The 19,455-nt window shown below is 36.2% G+C and overlaps 1 protein-coding gene across 2 annotated transcripts in view; it reads right to left on the reverse strand.

The window, feature by feature from the left end:
- Positions 1-7,756: 7,756 nt before the first annotated feature.
- Positions 7,757-19,455, reverse strand: part of mutyh (mutY DNA glycosylase) — a 31,746-nt gene continuing 20,047 nt past the window's right edge. For both annotated transcript variants that reach the window (XM_028811253.2, XM_028811252.2), the window contains 5 exons: positions 17,754-17,942; positions 12,581-12,726; positions 11,768-11,935; positions 11,117-11,167; positions 7,757-9,266 (listed from right to left, as the gene is read on the reverse strand). In XM_028811253.2, coding sequence (XP_028667086.2) covers positions 9,111-9,266; positions 11,117-11,167; positions 11,768-11,935; positions 12,581-12,726; positions 17,754-17,942 — 710 coding nt within the window. In that variant the 3' untranslated portion in view covers positions 7,757-9,110. The remainder of the gene's footprint in view (positions 9,267-11,116; positions 11,168-11,767; positions 11,936-12,580; positions 12,727-17,753; positions 17,943-19,455) is intronic.

The raw sequence follows: 19,455 nt of genomic DNA on the forward strand, positions 1-19,455 counted from the left end.
ACTGAACAGGATGCATGTCCTTAGAAAATAAATGGCAGGCAAATAAAGTCACCGGAAGAAGTCACTATCATCACAAAGAGAACATATGAAGCTCACACAGAAAAAGGAATTATGATCACCCTCTCATTTTGTCTTGATGTCTCTCTTTTTCTCACATGGATTTATTCATTGCATTTCATTATTTGTGACTCGACTTTCTTCCACTATATGGGCCTGTTACTTCATATTCTGTTTCACTAGAAGCATTGTTTTACTGGATTTCTCCTGTTCATTGTTTAGCCTGTGCAGGGAGAGATGGCCTCACCATTTAGGTATTGTTTATTGTTATGCAAGAAAGAACACAAGAAGCTGTGTTTTACAAAATGGTAAGACAAAAGAGCTATTATGCTTACAACAATAAACATGAACTATGTTAGATCTTTGTCCATTCAACCATTCCCTGAATCTTCTTAATCCAAATCAGGGTCAAGAGGAGCCAGAACCAAATCCAGCAGTATCGGGCATAAAGTAGGAACCATCTTTAAAAGCACCATTTGTGATTTTAATCAGCATCAATGAATCTTATATCTATGTTACATGTATAGATTTAGAACAGGATTTCATCTACATCATCTTAAAAATCATCACTGCATAAAGGCATTTGTAATGGAGCAACAAAAGCATTAAACCATACATACTATACTGAAATTTTCACAATAGAAGAAACTGTGGAAAGTATACAACTATATAATGTAACACAATGAAAAACATAATACATAATACATTCAGTTTACTTAAAGTGACACCATTATGAGCCAGTAAATGAAAATGGCAAAAGAAAACAGCTCTTCATACTGGAGGCATTGTGATGTTAGGCCTCAGAAGTTAAACAAATGTCTGATGATAAGAGTATAGTACTGGATACAGTACCCTTATTTTACCCTTTGGATAAATTAATAGCTTAATTCCAAGCACATTTCCAAATGCCTGTACAGTTCTGTCTAGCCTAGTTTGAGAGGCTGGCTGGCACTCCTTTCCACAGTTTGTTGCTGCCTTGCGGCCAGTGCCACTAGGACATGTTCACTCAGAGTCTGTACTAGAATAAGACGACCCAGCAAACAAACGAAAGAATGAACTATTTCACAGCATTTTAAAGAGCCTGCACTGCACAATGGCACTTTACACAATAGATTGTTTCGGCTTTGCCTTTTTAGTCTACACATTCATAATCCTACAAGTGTTTAAAAGCAACTGAATTATGTGACAGCAGCTGAAAGTCTCACCGTGTGTCAATCCATTATCAAAACCACTGACTCCAGCTGAAGATCATGGGGACTGGAGTCGATCAAAGCATTACGCTGACCCTAGAAAGGCATCATCATATTGCACGCTCATTCATATGGGGCCCAGTTACAGTTATTGACTAACCACTGTGGTGGATGGCTAGGGAGCCTGTATAATGGATGGGCCAGGGGAGAGAGAGTGTCTTCAGGGCTTTATCTCCCTTCGGAGGATAGAGGGCAGCCCCCCTGGGCTGCAATAGCACCATGGTTTCCCACAGGGTGTGCTGGGAGCTGGAGTTTGCTACAGCCCTTTTGGGTTCAGTGGGCACTGCCAAGGGGTGCTGCAGAGTCTGCGCAGCACTACTATGTTGGGAAAAGCGTTATATAAATGTAAAGAATTGTTATTGTAACCCTGAAAGCCAGAGTTGGGAGGAAGCGGACGAAGCTTGAGGGAGGAGTGGAGGTAGAAGAAAGAGACAGAAAGGAGGACTGTGTTGAATTGTGCTTGGCACTGCACTGCATGAGGTGGGGAGCGACGGAAAAGCACTACCCCACTGAAATAAAGCCTCTGTTGTGCTGGGACTTGTCTGTTGTGTTGGGTGTCTGGGGAGCTGTATGCCCCATGATGTCCACATCACATACATTGGTATTTAAAAGCCAATGCAATACTTCAGTCCGACAGTCGCATGGTAGAACACGCTGACTCCACATGGACAGTGACTGCATCTGAAAGCAAGATGTTGAAATCTGCTACTGAGGAGGATAAAAGTTACAGCAGCATGCCTATCAGCAACAAACAGGCTGTTATCTTTTGAACACAAAGGACAAGGCCAACTAAATTATTTGGTGATTTCACAATCTACAGATGTGTTTATCTTTTCAAATTTCCAGCCCCTACTCTGTAGTAAATAATCAATTCTTCCCTCTAAAGTAGTATGCTGATATCATACAGATATGTTCAACCATAGTCCAACAAGAATTAATGGGCAGCTATTGCTAGGTTCCATTTGTGCTTCAAACCACTGTATTTTTCTGTCTGTTATCAGACACGTGCAAATGAGGTGTAACAAGGCTCCAATACTGAGGGCCATGCTACCCTTGGGCGTATGAGGGCACTGTCAATAACAGCTTCTTCTCTTTTGCCTTCAGGATAGACTCATCTTCTGACATTACCAAGTCTGCCACCAGAATGGAAGTCTCGTCCTATCCATCTTGGATGGGATATACAGACAGTCTAAGCCGGAAGTGGGCATTCATTATGGAACCTGCGTGATACAACACCACAGCAGCAACGACTATTTCTATAGTGAATGTTGATATTGGAATATTGAGTGGTTACTTTTTGATACTTGTATATTACAATTTGTTTTTGCCTTCTTTTTTCATATTACATGTGGCCTACCCTCAACCATTCATCCATCCATCCATTATCCAACCCGCTATATCCTAACACAGGGTCATGGGGTTCTGCTGTTCATCTTCCTATCATTTTGTTACACATTTTAAAGAACTCTGTGCCTTAATGTCTGCTCATTTATGTAATGTGTCGTGGACCTAGAGGAATGCACAAGTCCAAATGAAATGTTGGGGTGCCAGCCAGTTCACCCTGTTTAGTGAAACAATAAATTCCACCTAAATAAAAGCCACACGGATGGCGCAAAACAGAATAAAAATGGTTTCTGCCATTGGCTAATGTCACAAGGCTCTAAAAAGTGGTCAGGTTTCAGGTTGGTGCGCCATACCCAAATGAGACGCCTTGTCCCCTTGGACCAGAAAGGACGGAGTCAGCTGCCCTCGTTTCTCATCTTCTCTAAGCTTTAGGTGGGGAAAAGAGAGAAGTCAATCCGCGACAGCAGCCCTTCGTGTCCCAGGATGGTGGCACTTACCTCTGACAAGCCTGGAAGATGACCTTCCGATACATGTATGACTTTAATTTGTATTTATACTTTACCAGTGAACCTGTTACAGCTTTGTAAGCATGCATTCAGTGAATAGCACTATGTAAAAATAAACTAGACTGAACTGAATTAAACTGAAATATCACATCTTTCAGAAATGGTAAAACTGAGCATATTTAAAAGGATGCTTCCTGTAAAAAAAAAAAAAAACCCCTGAATTTTTCACCTTTCTGAAGTAGCTATTTTGTTGGTACTTTTTAAGAACTACTAGTCTAAATTTCAAAGATGCATTTTATATAAGAAAAAAAAAAATCATTCAGAATATTCCTTTCCTGTGCTGCATGCATTTAGGAACGCATTCAGCTGAGCAATAAAAAGAGCTATACAGTATCAAATTAATAAACGTCAAATCTTGAAAGACAAATATAAGAAATGTAGAACTTAAAAATGTACCGCTATCAAAGAGGAGAATATCTGTTAGTAATACACAGCAAATTAGTCTCTTCACTGAAGGAAATACATGTGGTGTTTTGTGAATTTTTTTACGTTTCTTAACGGTCCTTAAATATTGCTGAATTATAACTGGTACTACTGTACATACTTTATAATTTTACTACACACTTGCATGTACACGGAGAACACAGTTAAAAATAGAGCAACACCACAGCAGCAGCTGTGACAGATACATCTGTTGGCAGATATGTTAAAGTGAAAGACTGAAATCTGCTGCTTTTGTATTTTAAAGAAGCCACACTTTGCACCAATGACAGCTTTAAGTGTCACGGTCAGGTCGTCAGTCAGTTTCACGCTCTGGTAAGACGTGATTACGGCCCATTCCATTTGGCAGGTATTTGCTCCATCCCACTCAGGTTTTTAGGATGGCATTTCAAGTTGTGATGCAGCTTCTTGGCAGGATGAGGTCAGGCCTTTGACTGGGTCTATCAAGGACAGTCACCTTTTACTCTTGGACCACTGCTATAATGCTTTAAGCGCTGTATTGGTTTTAGTTTCTTTCTGAACGTGAGATCGACTACCAGCTTTGAGTTTTATAGCCTACTGAAACAAGCTTACAGTATTTCCTGGCACTAAAACCCGGAGGATGAGAAGCATCTCCACTGATTGTTGCTGCCACCTTTACGCTTCACTACATTCATTATGTATGTTTGTTGGAATCAGGGCAGCATTAGGTTTGTGCTACACATAACACATGGAATTCTGGCTAAACAGTGTAAATTTGATTTCATATGACCATAAAATCAAACCCAACTGCAACAATGTCATCAGCTCCCCACAACAAGTCTCCGTCTTGTTCAGATGTACACTTTTGCCGGACAAGCTTTTCTACGTAAAAAGTTGCAGCTTCCATTTCTTGATTATTAAGATTTTTTTTTTTGTTCTTTATTTCACCTTATACAATTTCTTGTATTAGGAATTTGTTAGTTTTTGCATACCCCTTGGGGTAAGAGCGCAGGGTCAGCCATTGTACAGCGCCCCTGGAGCAATTACAGGTTAAGGGTCTTGCTCAAGGGCCCAGCAGAGTAGGATCTCTTTTGGCAGTGACAGGGATTTGAACCGGCAACCTTCTGGATACCAGTGCAGATCCTTGGCCTCAGAGCCATCACTCTGCCCTAAATTGAACCAACACTGCCCGGAAGAAGATCCAAACATTTTGATACAGTTTTGCACCCCTTTATCTAAGTGATGCATTTTATCATTGACTTCCTTTAAATGCTATTAAGCCTTAATTTCATAATTTCCCTTCATGACTCCTTAAACTTGCATTTCTATCAAGAAATGATGACAATGAGGGTAGCATTGTGGTACAGAGGTAGCACTGCCATCTCACAAGTCCCAGATCCTAAGCTCAAACCCCATTTCCGGTCACTCTCCTTCTGGAGTTTGCACTTTTCTCTTCTGGGTAATCCGGTTTTCATCCCACATCCCCCATACATATGGAGGTTTGTTTAGCTGGCAATTACAAACTGACACTGTATGAGTTTTAGTGTTGGTATGTCAGTTTCCACTGCGTTTGCTGCCTTGTACCTACTGTACTGTTGCTGGGATAGTCTCTAGTCCCACAATGACCCTCAAATGGATTAAGCAGATTTAAGAATATCATGTTAATTGTGAAAATTACTTATATCCTTATTACAGCACATGAAGTGATCAATGCACAGTGGTCCGAATACACAGACAATTAGCATATTTCAATATCAGACTTTATTTTTTTGCCATGACTGATTTTCTTAAATTTGTTTCTTATCCAAAATGAGTTTGCAATAAAAATACAGGTTGGAACAAGTGTGAGTATCATATGCACACAAGCAATATATGAAAATGTTTGAAGGGTGAAAATACTATAACAGTGCTGAAAAATTGCATCAGCCTGGAGATGGCGTAACCAGAGAGTCACCAACAATATGAGCTGCTATTCCATCATTCAAATGAGCAGCTTTTGAGTCAGCGGCAGGAGAGCCTAAAACAACAGCAAACCTGAAACAGTCTCATGGACTTCAACTAGTGAGACAACAGCAAACTGTCCTACTGAGGACAGAAATCTGCCTAAAAGAGTTATGTATTAAAAGAGCATGAATGTATTGGGTCTGCACGGACCAGCACCAGCACTAGAATATTTTTACAGGTCACTATACAAGGTGTATATTTGTAGCACTGAAGTTAGTCCATTCCCTTTTAAAGGCATCTCATTAATACCTCACATAAAGCTCTTCAGTCAAATAATGAGAAAGTAAAAGTTTGAAAGGCACAAGTTGGAACAAAACCAACAGCTCACCGATATTTGCACGTTTGCTGTTTAACTACCAAACCCCTTTCCAGCCTAGTACTGGAAAACTATTTCTTTCTGTGAGGATCTTTAATTGAACTCTTCTTTAATGTGTGACACCACAAGCAAAAACCCAGGTAATTATTAGCCCACGTTTATGGCATATTTTCTTTTTAGTTTGGCGGGTTGGATAATGAAATGAAAAAAAAGTTTGTTATAGTAAAGCTTCTTCTTCAAGAAGACGACGAAAAGAAGAAAATGAAGGAGAAGGTAAAACTTGCATTGTCATGCCTATGCCAGGTCTCTGCGAAATCATTTGAAACAGAAAGTAATATACTGATCAAAAATCAATACATTGAGTAAGTGCTTCATGCAAAATGGTGTTGAATACCATCTGTACAATGAAGTATATCTGCAGAAATGTAAATAAAACTTATATTTAACAAAAAGAAGACTTAATAATAGTTTAATCATTCCCAGATCCCATCCTGATCAGTAAAAAGACAAAGATCAGTTGATCTTACCTGTGGTTTATATCCAAGACTAGCAGTGTTAACCAGTTCAAGCCTAGAAACCGAAGGAAGTTTTCGTGTCCACCAGAATAGTGTGTGTGTGCTGGAGTCTGCTTCTCAGAGCTTCTGTAAGCATACACAGACAAATGAACATGAGAGAAAAAATAATACAGTAAATATAGAATAAAAATAAATATCTATTGTACCTTTACCTTCAATAAAAATGTTTTCACATTTTTATATTAGATTTTTTTTTTAATTATGTTTATTAGTATCTAAATTGTAAATCTTATATATTTTATAAGCCTTCATATCACTAAAAAAAAAAAAAAAAAAAACAACACTTGGTAATAGAAGTATACACTGTATATAAAAATAGACACAGATCAAAAATTTCCTCACCAGCTTTTGATAAATAGATATTATGAACAGTAGGGGGCACCACTGAGCCCCCAAACCCCAGACACACACGACCCAACATAACTCCATGTCTAAAATAAAGGACTTTAATCCACTCAGCTCGATACAATTACAGTTACAGCCAATATACAGTCCTAACTTCTGTCTCCTTCACTTCCCTCTCTCCTTCTCTCCTCCAATGAGTGTTACCCGCTCCTCCAGACTCTGACTCAGTCCAAATGAGGCAGAAGGCTTTCTTTTAAGCCCAACCTGGGAATTGCTTCTGGTCTCTTGTCCCAGTCCCCCAAAGCACTTCTGGGTCATGTGAAAACCAGGACAGTACCCTCTGGCAGACCCCAGAGACCCCGACAGGGTGGTGTTTCTTGACTCCATTTCCCATGAAACCCTGCAGGTGTCCTAATCTGGTTTAGCCCCGAAGAACACTGCCACCTGCCATGTGGGGGAATGACCTGTTCCTGATGAGTCTATTTTCCCGGTCCTTCCATTATGGTCTCCTGGCCAGATATGAAACCTTTCTTTATCCCAGCCAGGATGTCTGTCCTTCCTCAGGGGTACACACAATATATTGTTTCATTGTCTTTCACTGGAGTATAAAACCGGACATCTGTCAGAATTTCAAAAACATGGCATACTCAGTATAATCAATGTTGTGTCTCCCCCCATATATACTTTGCCTGCATCACCAAATTTAATAATTTCTATACTAAATATTACAATCAATGCAATAAAAAGTTGTTTTGTCATTACTTAACTGTGATGTTTATAATCCAGACATGCAGGAAGCAGGGTGCCTGAAGGTTTGAAGTCGACTTCTCACAAACACATCTTAAGCTGAAATCAGGGTGAATGCTTTTTATGAGTGGTCAAAAATACAACACTCAGTTTATGATGAATAGATTTATTCATAATCATTTGGCATTCAAAATACAAAATACTTTTGTTAAAAATTATGTGAAAACATTATTTATAAAAACAGTTATCTTTGTTATCCATCCTCTCATTTCTTGTAGTTGCTTTTCGTATTCCATGTGCAAGGCATGTTTACCTTAATATTTTACTAAACTATGGACTGTACATTTGAAATAGTTTGCTTGAATTTTTTTTTCTGTATTAGTCCATTGGTAATTCACATCAGGAAAGATATTACATATTAAATGTTCTGTATATTTAAGTAAATAAATGAATAATTAACACCTTTAAAAAGCACATAAAACTGATTCCCTAATTTCAGAATAGCTGTTAAAATTGTCAGTATCTTCTACAGCTTAACTGTGTGGGAATATTTAGCAAGAGCAAAATCTTTGATGGGTACTAGACTTTTACAGCATACGTCCCAGGTTTTCAAATGTATTTGTTAAACAGCTATGTCAGATAACCTTCTCATCCAAAATGTTGTTATTTGGCAGCACCTCATCTTTAAACCATTAAAAGGCACTTTAACAGAGTGCTTTAAAGCATAATTAATTCTGGACTCACAAAAAAGGCTATTAAAAATTTCACAAGAAAGAAAAATCTTAAAATACTGTAGTTATAAAATTGGAAAAAATGTGTACTTGGTTTTAATTAGTGTCAATGGTTCCAACTTGATTTGGCTAAAGATACCAAATTAAAGGGTTTTTCACCAGAAACAGTGAACTTTTAAATAAGAACTATAAAACATAATTTATCTGTCCATTCTAGTCTTTTAACATCAGTAAGAAATGAAAGGAATGCAGCTTTGTCTACAAGTGAAACATAAAACTGACCATAATAAAGCACAGTAGATGAATCTACACAGACCTTACAAAACTATTACGATAAATACCAGCATAAAAAACAGACCCTCGTGTTTCCAATGCATTGAACTATCATTTAGGCGATTATTTCCCTGAGCAGTTGAAATATTTACTCACATACATGGTTAGAAAAATAGTGTATTGTATATTATGTATTAAGTTTCTAATAAAACATATGAACTGCAGCAGAATTCTGTTTCTTTCTATTTTATATATACACTCAAACAAACCATACATGCACACTGACATTTACAGTAGCAATACACAGATTATATATGCATACATATATACACACACACATACAGTATATAGAGTACATGTGTGTGTGTGTGTATATTTATGTGTGTATATATACACATACACACATGTGCGCGCGCACACACACACTGATTTTTTAGCATTTTGTTCCATGAGTTTTTATAAAATATACACACAATTCTTTTAGCTGAAGGTACATCATTTTAAGGTCCACTGCTTATTTCACACTTTCTGGATTTTCCAAAAATACCAAGTATTGAAAGCTGTTTTTGGCCAGTATTTGATTGTTTGTTTTTCTTTAATTTGTGACTTCTCTGCATGTTGTGTTCTGAATCTGTGCTTGTCTTTCGCTTCTTTCCCTAAAAAAAAAAAAAGAATAATAACTGCTTTGTGTAGGGAATATTTATTACTACTGACAGCAATACTATACCAGTGTCATCTCTTTTGTTTGGTTTCCATTCCACTGAGCAGATCTTTCCGATTTTGCCAATGTAATATTATGCATGATTATTCCATTTTTGTGTAAGCAGGATACCAGTGAAATAGATACAGTATTTAAAACCTATTTCTAGTTATGCATATTTTTGAAAAATATACTGAAAAAGCATCCACACATACACAATCTTTTTTTTCATCAAAACAACTGATATGATTTTGAGCATTTCTAAAATGAAAACGTATTGAATATAATTAATGGTAAAGTACTTTGTAAGAATGAAAACCCCCAAAAGCAAATAGAAAGTAAGCATTACAAAACAATTGTTCTTGAAATGCTTGCAAAGTCTGGTCCTTCTTGACATATTACAACATTTTAGAAAACACATTTCTCTTCTTTTGTACTTTTTAAAATGTGGTAACTGCAACACCACACCTGTTTCATACACAGACAGATACTTGGTCAAAACAGTCAGGGAGATTATATTTTAAAGGGATAAGCCCACCTATGAGTGTCAGGAGGACTTCTTTTAACAGCACAAGACTAGCAGCTAAAGGTCAAATTTAGAAGGCCACTCAAGTTCTTTGATAGCACTGTATCAACCCCCCTCAGACCAAACATTCTGCAGGTACATGAAACATCAAAATAGGTGATCATGTTGGAGTTCACTACTCCTGGGAAGAAAAGATAATGGAGGCCAACAAGATGAAAAGAGCCAAACACAAGGATTAGCTAAACAACTCTTACAGGCTAAGGTGGCATACGTAGTTGTGTGTCAGTCAAGGTTGGTTACTGAATTTTGCAAATCAGTCTTTCCCTACGCCTATGTCCACCATTGGTATCATGAGGCATGGATGACAAAGACCATCAAGACAATCATTGAGAGTGTAAAGAAGGTCTAGTTGCTCTGTATCAGAAGACGTGATCCATGGGCCATCCATGCTACACAAGCTGGTTAGTAATGACAGGTTCACCAGGTTGTGGGTGTCTGATGTCAAAAGATCCAAGATTTCAATTGATCAGCACATATAGAAGGTGATGATATGTTTACCTCCACAAATGTGGAGTATAAAAAACATGTTTATTGTTAAATTCATATAAGTGTTTGCTTAATTTTGATATAATATATATATATATATATATATATATATATATATATATATATATATATATATATATATATATATATATATATATATTATATGGTATAGCCCCTTACTCCTGTAAGTTTATACAAAATAGAACTTTCTTAGTTATATGTGTAAAACCAAGTGGTAATTAAGCCAGTTAGGAAACAGTCTTACTGCTAGCATGGACTGTTAGATATGTTTACAAATAGGAGATGGCATACAGTTTTCTGACCGTGCTTAGCGTGCCTAAAATTTGACTGTATAACCAAACTTTGAGAAATTAAACATTGAAATAAGCCTTAAACAGGACTTTTCTTAAACAAGAACTTTTCTTTTTTCTTTAATATCATTTTTTTTATTTTTTGTGTGACCTGTTTTGCTTTGAATTTTACTAAAACTTTTAAAATGAAGATATTTGGTCTGAGGAATTATCTGAACACACGTCACACTATAGCCAGAACCATCCTATGAACGAAACTAAAAGCTTCAGAACTTTAGTAATTTGGGACAAACGCAGCTACACTGGTAATACAAAAAAAAACAGTAAAGTGAAAAGTGTCTCAAGTATATTTTTAACAGGTTGAAACACTACTACGGTTAGAATCTACATCGAGGCAGCACATCACAAGAACTTGGGGCCTACCTTGCAATTTTTTGGACTTTGACTTTCTTTACTCTGATAAAGCTGGAAGATCTGGAAGAAACAGATGAAGCATTAATTCTGGAAAAAAGTGAACAATACTTAATCATTACAGCATATTTTTTTAAACCAAATGTTAAAAGGTCTCCACTTTTTAGTATATGGTAGACAATAATTCCATTTCCTATGAAACTGCCAAGCAAACTTTAAAACTCTTGAAATCCTCTATTAATGTTAATCATAGAATGGTCAACATATTTTTCCAATATTCTGTGTTGATTGTGAAAATGAACACCAAAACGCTTGGTAGCCAATATTTCAAGTATATAAGAAGTATTCGTTAGATAAAGCTGAATGGTGTAGAAAACACAACAATCTTGTGAATGAAAATGTTGAACAACATTAAATTTAGATATGTGCAAGAGTGAAGATTCATTATAAGCAGGCGATACCATTAGAAGTAATTAAAAATGATAAACCTATTTTCCAAAGTCATGTTTATACCTTACTGCTCATATGTGCTAATGCCAAAACCATATTTATATTATAATTATATTTTTAGGTTAAAGGCAAACCTTTCAATGTGTTATAGTTTTCTTTCTTATAAATTGTCAAGGCACTCTAACTGTATTTATTTTTCATTTTTTATCATACCTTCTTCATGGCTGTTGACACAGCAGCTTTCTGAAAAGCAGTCTTTGTGAGCCAGCGTGAAGATGCCACATCATCCTCTGCCTCCTTTTTAACTAATCCAGTTGTTTCAGCCAGACTACAACGGTACACAGCATAGGTTTGGTGGATGTGGGAGAAAACATGGACAACCTAAAGGGAATAAAACAACAAATTTTTATGATTATGTCAAAATGATACCCAAAATTTATTAAACAAACCAGCATTTTATATTATAAAATGTACCAGATTTATAATATAAAATGTTCAATCTCCAATTTAAGCCAGCTTTAAAACATAAATGAGAACTCAGAGATGGTGAGGTTTTGAAAAAACTTCCTGTTTTTAATTTGTAAATGGCATCTTATTTATTACTCATTGCTTATTTTTCTTTGTTTCCTGTTCTTAAAGTACATGGTAGCATGAATAATTAATGTGCAAATAAACACCCTTCAAAAATAAGAAGACGACATGCACAAAATCTATAACTTGCAAAGCCAATTTTGCTTTGTTTACTAGACTGATGATTCCTAATGTCCTTATTTGACAGTAGTCAAGACAAATTGTGGATATTTCTATTACTGAACATTAAAAATAAGTGTATGCAAATATATGTTGCATAGTATTGTACTTTCCATCACAATTTTGTTTTTGCAAGTCTGTGTATGTTCTCTGAGCCATTGTTTATATTACAGATTGTCAATTCAAATTCTGAACGTTTTAATCGCTAAACAGTATTATTTCACAGACTTAAGTTAATATGAAGAGGTGCTTAATCAAGTTCATCTAAACACTTGCCTCTCCAACATACTGAATCTCTCCAAAATTACCCCGTCCATCCAAAAGAGTTTCCAATTGTTCTAAAAGCAGTTCTTTCTCCTTCTTCTCTGTGATCTTCCCTTCAAGAACTATGCTTGGAAATTCCCACAATCCTGCCAAAAGCCCTGTAAATACATAAATCCTTGCAAGTAACAATGGTGTACTTTTTAAAATAACACATATTACTAACATATTGATTTCTAAAGCATTTTATTTCCAAAATTTAGAACACCTTTAGAAGATACGGAGGGCAGAAATGTGAATGTCAAATCGATCACACAATAAATCACACCTAATCAAAGCTGTTATTTTCAAAGATAATAAGCACTCGATTACACTTTACAAACAGCACAAGTTTTACTGTCAAAAGCACACAATATTTTAATTGTACAATATTAACAAGAATGTTGTAAGCAGCTTTGACTACAGGTTATACAATTTGAGAAAATATGAATAATTGACTGACATAACAGCACACCGTTAAAAGATAACGAGATGCACAATTTAAAAAAAAAAAAATCCACAATACTATTCAAAACTTGAAACAGTGCATGTGTATGATATGCAACATACACTTGTTCATTCATGGACTCCATCATAGAATAGTTCGTGTTACGTCCATTCATTTTTAAAACCACTTTACTCTGTTCAGAGTCAGAGGGGTTTGAACCTATCCTGGCAAAACCTGGTAGACAGTCAGAATCAACCCCATATGGAGCACCAGTCCATGGCAGGGCTCACTCAGTCACACACCCGCACTCACATGAGGCAAATTTAGCTTTGGCAGTATACCTAAATTGTATATTTTTTGAGGAGATGAAGAAGAACGGAAGTGCTCGGTGAAAACTCCACATAGACATTGGGGAAATTTGAAAACTCCACACAGACCAAGACCAGGCATGGAATTCAAACCCACAATCCTGGATTGATCTGTGAGATACAGTCAGGTCCATAAATATTTGGACAGTGATTATTTGTACAATAATTTATGTACAGTTTTCATAACTTTGGCTCTGTGCACCGCCACAATAGATTTGAAATGAAGCAATCAAGATGTGGTTGAAGTGTAGACATACAGTTGTAATTCAAGGGGTTTAACAAAAACATTGTATGAGCCATTTTAGGAAACACAGACATTTATATGCATTGCCCAAAAGTATTTGGACAAACTAACATAATCATGAAGATAACAATCATTTTCAATACTTGGTTGAAAGTTCTTTCCAGTCAATGACTGCCTGAAGTATGGAACTCATGGCCTTCTCCAAGTGTTGGGTTTCCATTCCACTGATGCTTTGCCAGGCCTTTACTGAAGCTGTCTTCAGGTGCTGCTTGCTCGTTGGAGTTTCTGCCTTCAGTTTTGTCTTCAGAAAGTGAAATGCATGATCAACTGGGTTGAGGGCATTTGATTGTCTTGGCTATTGAAGAATATTCTTCTTTGCTTTGAAAAGCACTTGATTTGCTTTTGCAGTATGTTTTGCCTCTTTGTTCATCTGTGAAGCATCATCCTATCAGTTTTGCAGCATTTGGCTGAATCTAAGCAGATAGTATAGCCATGTACACTTCAGAAAGAATCCTGCAACGTTTGTCAGTAGTCATATCATCAATAAATATCAGTGACCCACCTCCATTGGCATCATGCATGCCCATGCCACAACACTGCCTGTTTCAAAGATGATGTAGTATACTACAGATCAATGAGGTGTTCCTTCTCTTCTCTGTCCATCATTATGGTACATATTGATCTTAGTTTCATTTGTACAAAGAACACTGTTCTAAAACTGGACTGGTTTTTAAAATATATTCGATGGCAAAGTCTAATCTGTCTTTCCTATGCTTGAGGCTTACCAGTGGTTTGCACCTTGTGGTAAACCTTCATGAAGTCTTCTTTCGATTGTAGACTTTGGCAATGACAAGAGTATCACCCAGAGAGTGTTCTTGGTTTGGCTAAATATTGGGAAATGGGATACACTTCACCAAGGAAAGAATTCTGCAATCATCCGGTCTTCTATGGTTGTTCAGTTGTTGCTGAGCTAACCAGTGCGTCCCTTCTCTTTAAGAATGTACCAGACAGTTGATTTGACCACTCTTGGTTGTTTCTGCTATCTCTAGGATGGGTTTGTCTTCTTTTCTCTGCCTAATGATGGCCTGTTTATACTTGTATGGACAGCTTTTTGGACCTCATATTGAGACTTCTCAGTTACAGCTTCCAAATGCAAACTCCACACTTGGAATCAACTCTAGACCTCCAACCTGCTTAATAGTTAATGAAATAATAAGGTAACTGCTCACACTTGGCTGTGGAACAGATTGTCAGTCAAATGTCCAAATACTTTAGAGTCCCTTGAAAATGGAGGACCACGTATATAAAAATGTCTGTCATTCCTAAATGGCTCATACAATATTTTTGTAATCCCTTTGAATTAATGCCAAAAACCTACACTTCAGTCTAATGATTTCTTCAATGCAAATCCATTGTGGGGCAATGTGTGAAAATTGTGTCACTGTCCAAATACTTATGGACCTAACTGTAGTTGCACTAACTACTACACCATCAGGTCTGTCCCCAATAAGATCAATAAAATCAAATTATTCCATGAAATGTAAATTTGCTAAATGTCCTACAAAAGTAAAACACAAATTGGTTGACACTGGGCTGAAGTCCTATCCAGAGATCATTTCTGCCTTGTTCCTGATGCTTGCTAGGATAGACTCCAGCTGGCCTGTGTCATTTAACCATTTGTTATAGGAGTAAAAAGGCAGCTGATTACCAATAAACAAGGAACAATTGATTTGGCTTTTTCAAACTTAGTAGCTCATCTTCTACTTAACCTCCTGGAACAACAACTGAAAAACAAACTTGAATCATCCACTTATATATCAGTGTTTCTTTCATTATTACATATCTTGAATAACATCATCTCTTTAAGGGGGAACTCCAGGCTTAACCTTAAACCAGACCTTTAAATAAACAACTAACAAAGTAAAAAGATTATAATATGCTTACACAATCTATCTTTAGAAATAACAGTTTAAAAACCAGCATTAAGCAGAGGCTGATGTGCTGTACCTGTATACCATTGTCAGCTATTCAACTGTGTACATCTTTCAAGGCGATTGATGGTCTTTAAGTGGCTTCCCTCAAAAGTCCACCTGGTGCTCAATTTTGATGGGCATCCACTTCCATGTAGTGAATGGTATGAAGCAGCATCAGTTTTTTTTAAACTGTTCAATGGCCCTTTAAACCAGAAATTTAAGCAGTTTTGACAAGTAACTGTTTTTACAGTTTTTCTTCTTGGACACGTGAGTTTGCAATATAAATACAGACTGGTAATCCAGCAGTATCTAAAAAATTTTTAAAGGATCCAAATACTTTTGCAAGGGACTATAAGTATTTTATAGTACTGTTAAGTGCTAAACAGCATTTTGTGAGAACCTGAATAAGCCCGATCTGCTCCCTTGAATCATGCATATTTAATTTCAAATTAATGGAATCTTTAAGGAGAAGCCCTTACTAGCTCCGTCCATTTGAACACTGACACTTTTGACCATTCTTTTTCAAAAACAGGCCAAACACAGTATAGAAGAGCGATTTATAAGTCCATCCTTGAATTCTCAAAATGGTTATGGTTAGGGTTTTAACTGGAGAATTTCAGAACATTGACTACTTTTTGTTTTTTTAAAGGTTTTCCAGTGTGAGTTTCTGGCAAAACATATTTAGGTTATTTTCCTGCTAACAGATGAATCTACTCCAAAAGCACTGTTTTTCTACCACAGTTTATCGGTGGATTGCCAAATCTGTTTGCATTCTACTTTCATATCTCTTTTAGGTTCTAACACAAAACAGTATTCCAATACTATGGCATTACCAGGCACATATGTGATGGTGGGGATAGTGTTCAATGTTTGCCCCAAACACATCATTTAATGACAAATCAAAAACAGATACCTTTCTCTCCATCACTCTTAATTCACTCGATCTTAGGGTCTCCTGGCAAACTGTAGTTAACATCTGATTCAAGGTTTTCTGAAAACAACCGATGCAAGCTAGGAAAAAAAACTCCAGGAGGCACAACAGTACGAGGCACACTGAGAATTTTCTAGACAAACTGTTACAGTCATTTTGTCTTAAATGTATGGTATATCCTGCTTAGTTCACTGCAATACAAAGGATGGGGCCATTTTTTCCCCTAATTTTGTACACTTTTGTTTTGAAACTTAAATTTTTGTCAGTCAGTGTTGGAACATGAAAGCAACCAACTAAAAATCTAGCATTATTTTTAATACTGATTATCACAAGAAAAATAATCATCCTCTTTCAGGAATACTTGGACGAAAAGCCTTTACAGCAATCAGAATTTGCTTGGTAAATACCGATTTATTTGCACAGATCTGCTCTGTTTTAGTGAGAAAAGGTCACAAAAAAAATCCAGCAAAGCTATAAAACAACCAAAGACTGAAAGAATCATGACTGCTATGACAACATAATTTTAAAACATAACACTATTCATAGGCATATTAATAAAAAGATGGTTTCATGTTTTTAAAACTTAAACAAATGCTCTTCATGTAATTACATTGAACATTGGCAGTTATTCTGCTTTAGGGAATTCACATTAGACAGGCAAACAAACAATAATCAGTACTGTGCCTAAAAGATTTTTTGTTTGGTTACTTAAAAACAAACTCTGAAAGGGGTTTAACTCTTGTGGAACATTTAAAGTTGAATTATCTATAAACAGGCATTACCCAAATTGTTTAAACTAACTAAGGGTGAATGCCCTGTGAATGTCAAAGCTACAAACAGGCTCTGGGCTCATAAGTCTATTTATTTTACTTTGAAGTTATTGACAGGTCAGTATTTCATATTTCATATTGAGTCATATTGAAAATCTTGATAAACCACAGTGTACACACAACTATTTCTTATGTAAGATTGCATTTACTTTTCTTCATTTTTAGAATTATTACATTATTCTAAAAAAAAATTAAACATTGTCACGTAAAAGAGTAAGTCAAGTTCTGTAAATCCTGTAAAATTAGATGAAAGAGCCCAGAGAGACAGTCAACATATACCAAAAAAGTGAATTTATGAATTTACTTGGCAACAATGTAAAGGTAACCGTGTCTGCCTCAAAAGAGTTGTCCTCACCTGCACTTGGCCTCTGCACTAGAAGGTACTCTGCTTCTCCGTCGTTTTCTTCCCATTCCAGGATGCAAGTCAATGTTCTTTCTAATCGTGCTTGCTTTCTCACTGGTTTCCTAGGAAAATTCATTACCCCCAAGTCGTTTTCCCAGTTCTCTTCTGGAGGAAGGCAAAGAGGACAGCGACCCACATAATCTGGAAACAAACAACTAGTTACATATTTGCTAAATAATATGAGGAAGTTAATACTTTTCTGTAAATTCAAACAGATTTCAAATATCAGTAATGCATATTTGGCAGAATTGTTAGCTGTGTTATGAAACAAACATATATCTTCTAGCATGCAAGTCTCTAGCAGAATCTGGCTTAAACATCCCATGGTATCCTTAAAGTACATTTCTACTGAAAAGAACTGCTAAATGATTAAAAATGTAATATAATACAAAAATATTGAAATAATCACATATTTATATATAATACTACTTTTTGGGAAGTTCAGCTGCCATTGCCCTTTAACAAAGCACTCAAAGTTACAATGCTTATAAAAGTATTCACTTGCTTGGAAGTTTTCCGATTTTGTTATTATAAAACATTGATTTCTTTCTATAGGCACTGTATACTGCATTTACAACTGTAATACAAGATAAACAAATGGATGGCTGGATGGATGGATGAGTCAAACCCACTGCAAGTTCTACATTTGTAATGGAATGAATTAGGACCTAAATCGTTAGCCACTGAGGAACGTCACAAAATAACTTGGCCCCCTTCTGGGAGAAGAAGCAAAAGAGCAACAAAGTAACCAAGATTACAAGATTTTACAAATTCCAATATGTACTTCTTTACACAAGATATAGAAACTGACTTTAGAAAAAAATATACTGTTCTTTATATGAATCTAATCACGTGATAGTTTGACTTCCCAGTTCCTCCCTGTGTGGATAGCGCTTTGAGTACTGAGAAAAGCGCTATATAAATGTAATGAATTATTATTATTATTATTATAAAAAAGATGGGGCTGTTACGTAGGGTATTTTTCCCCACAAGGTTTCAGAAAGTGTCAGAAGGAATAAGGAGCACATTAGGTAAGCTGATTTGGGTTCTGTGTTTTCTGTTAAATAAGATGAAGTTATGAAGTTGCCTCATTTTATGGTGACCAGAACAATCAAGGACAAATAAATATTCCATGCCCAGATGTACTATCTTTTTCAATAAGAATGGCATGGTGGCAGATTGTTTAGCACTCCTGATTCATATACCCATGTGGAATTTACATGTCCCACAAACCCCTGTGTCTGGGCAAGGTCCCCACTGATATTCTCAAGGAATTTTAATATCAAAGTACATATAAACAGCACTTTACTGAATTATCCCAAACTGATTTCTGTTAGGTAATTCTTAACTATATTTATAGTACAAACAATAATGACTAAAAAAACCCGCTGTTCTTATATGTAACCATGCAGTCTTTAACAAGAAATGTTCAGGTTTGCACTCCTTCATTTCAAAAGGGATGACATTTGCTCACGTTATGATGAACCCACAATTGTCTTTACACATTTGAGAAGAATACTCTGCATGTTCACCTACATATACTACTAAAAATAAGAGTGCCATAAGCACAGTAACATCAGTATATATCAGAAAAGAAACTAACATTCTAACACATTCATGGCAGAACAACAATCTCTCTACAATTGCCAGCAAA

Source organism: Erpetoichthys calabaricus, chromosome 10 (assembly GCF_900747795.2).
Source record: "Erpetoichthys calabaricus chromosome 10, fErpCal1.3, whole genome shotgun sequence".
NCBI lineage: Eukaryota > Metazoa > Chordata > Cladistia > Polypteriformes > Polypteridae > Erpetoichthys > Erpetoichthys calabaricus.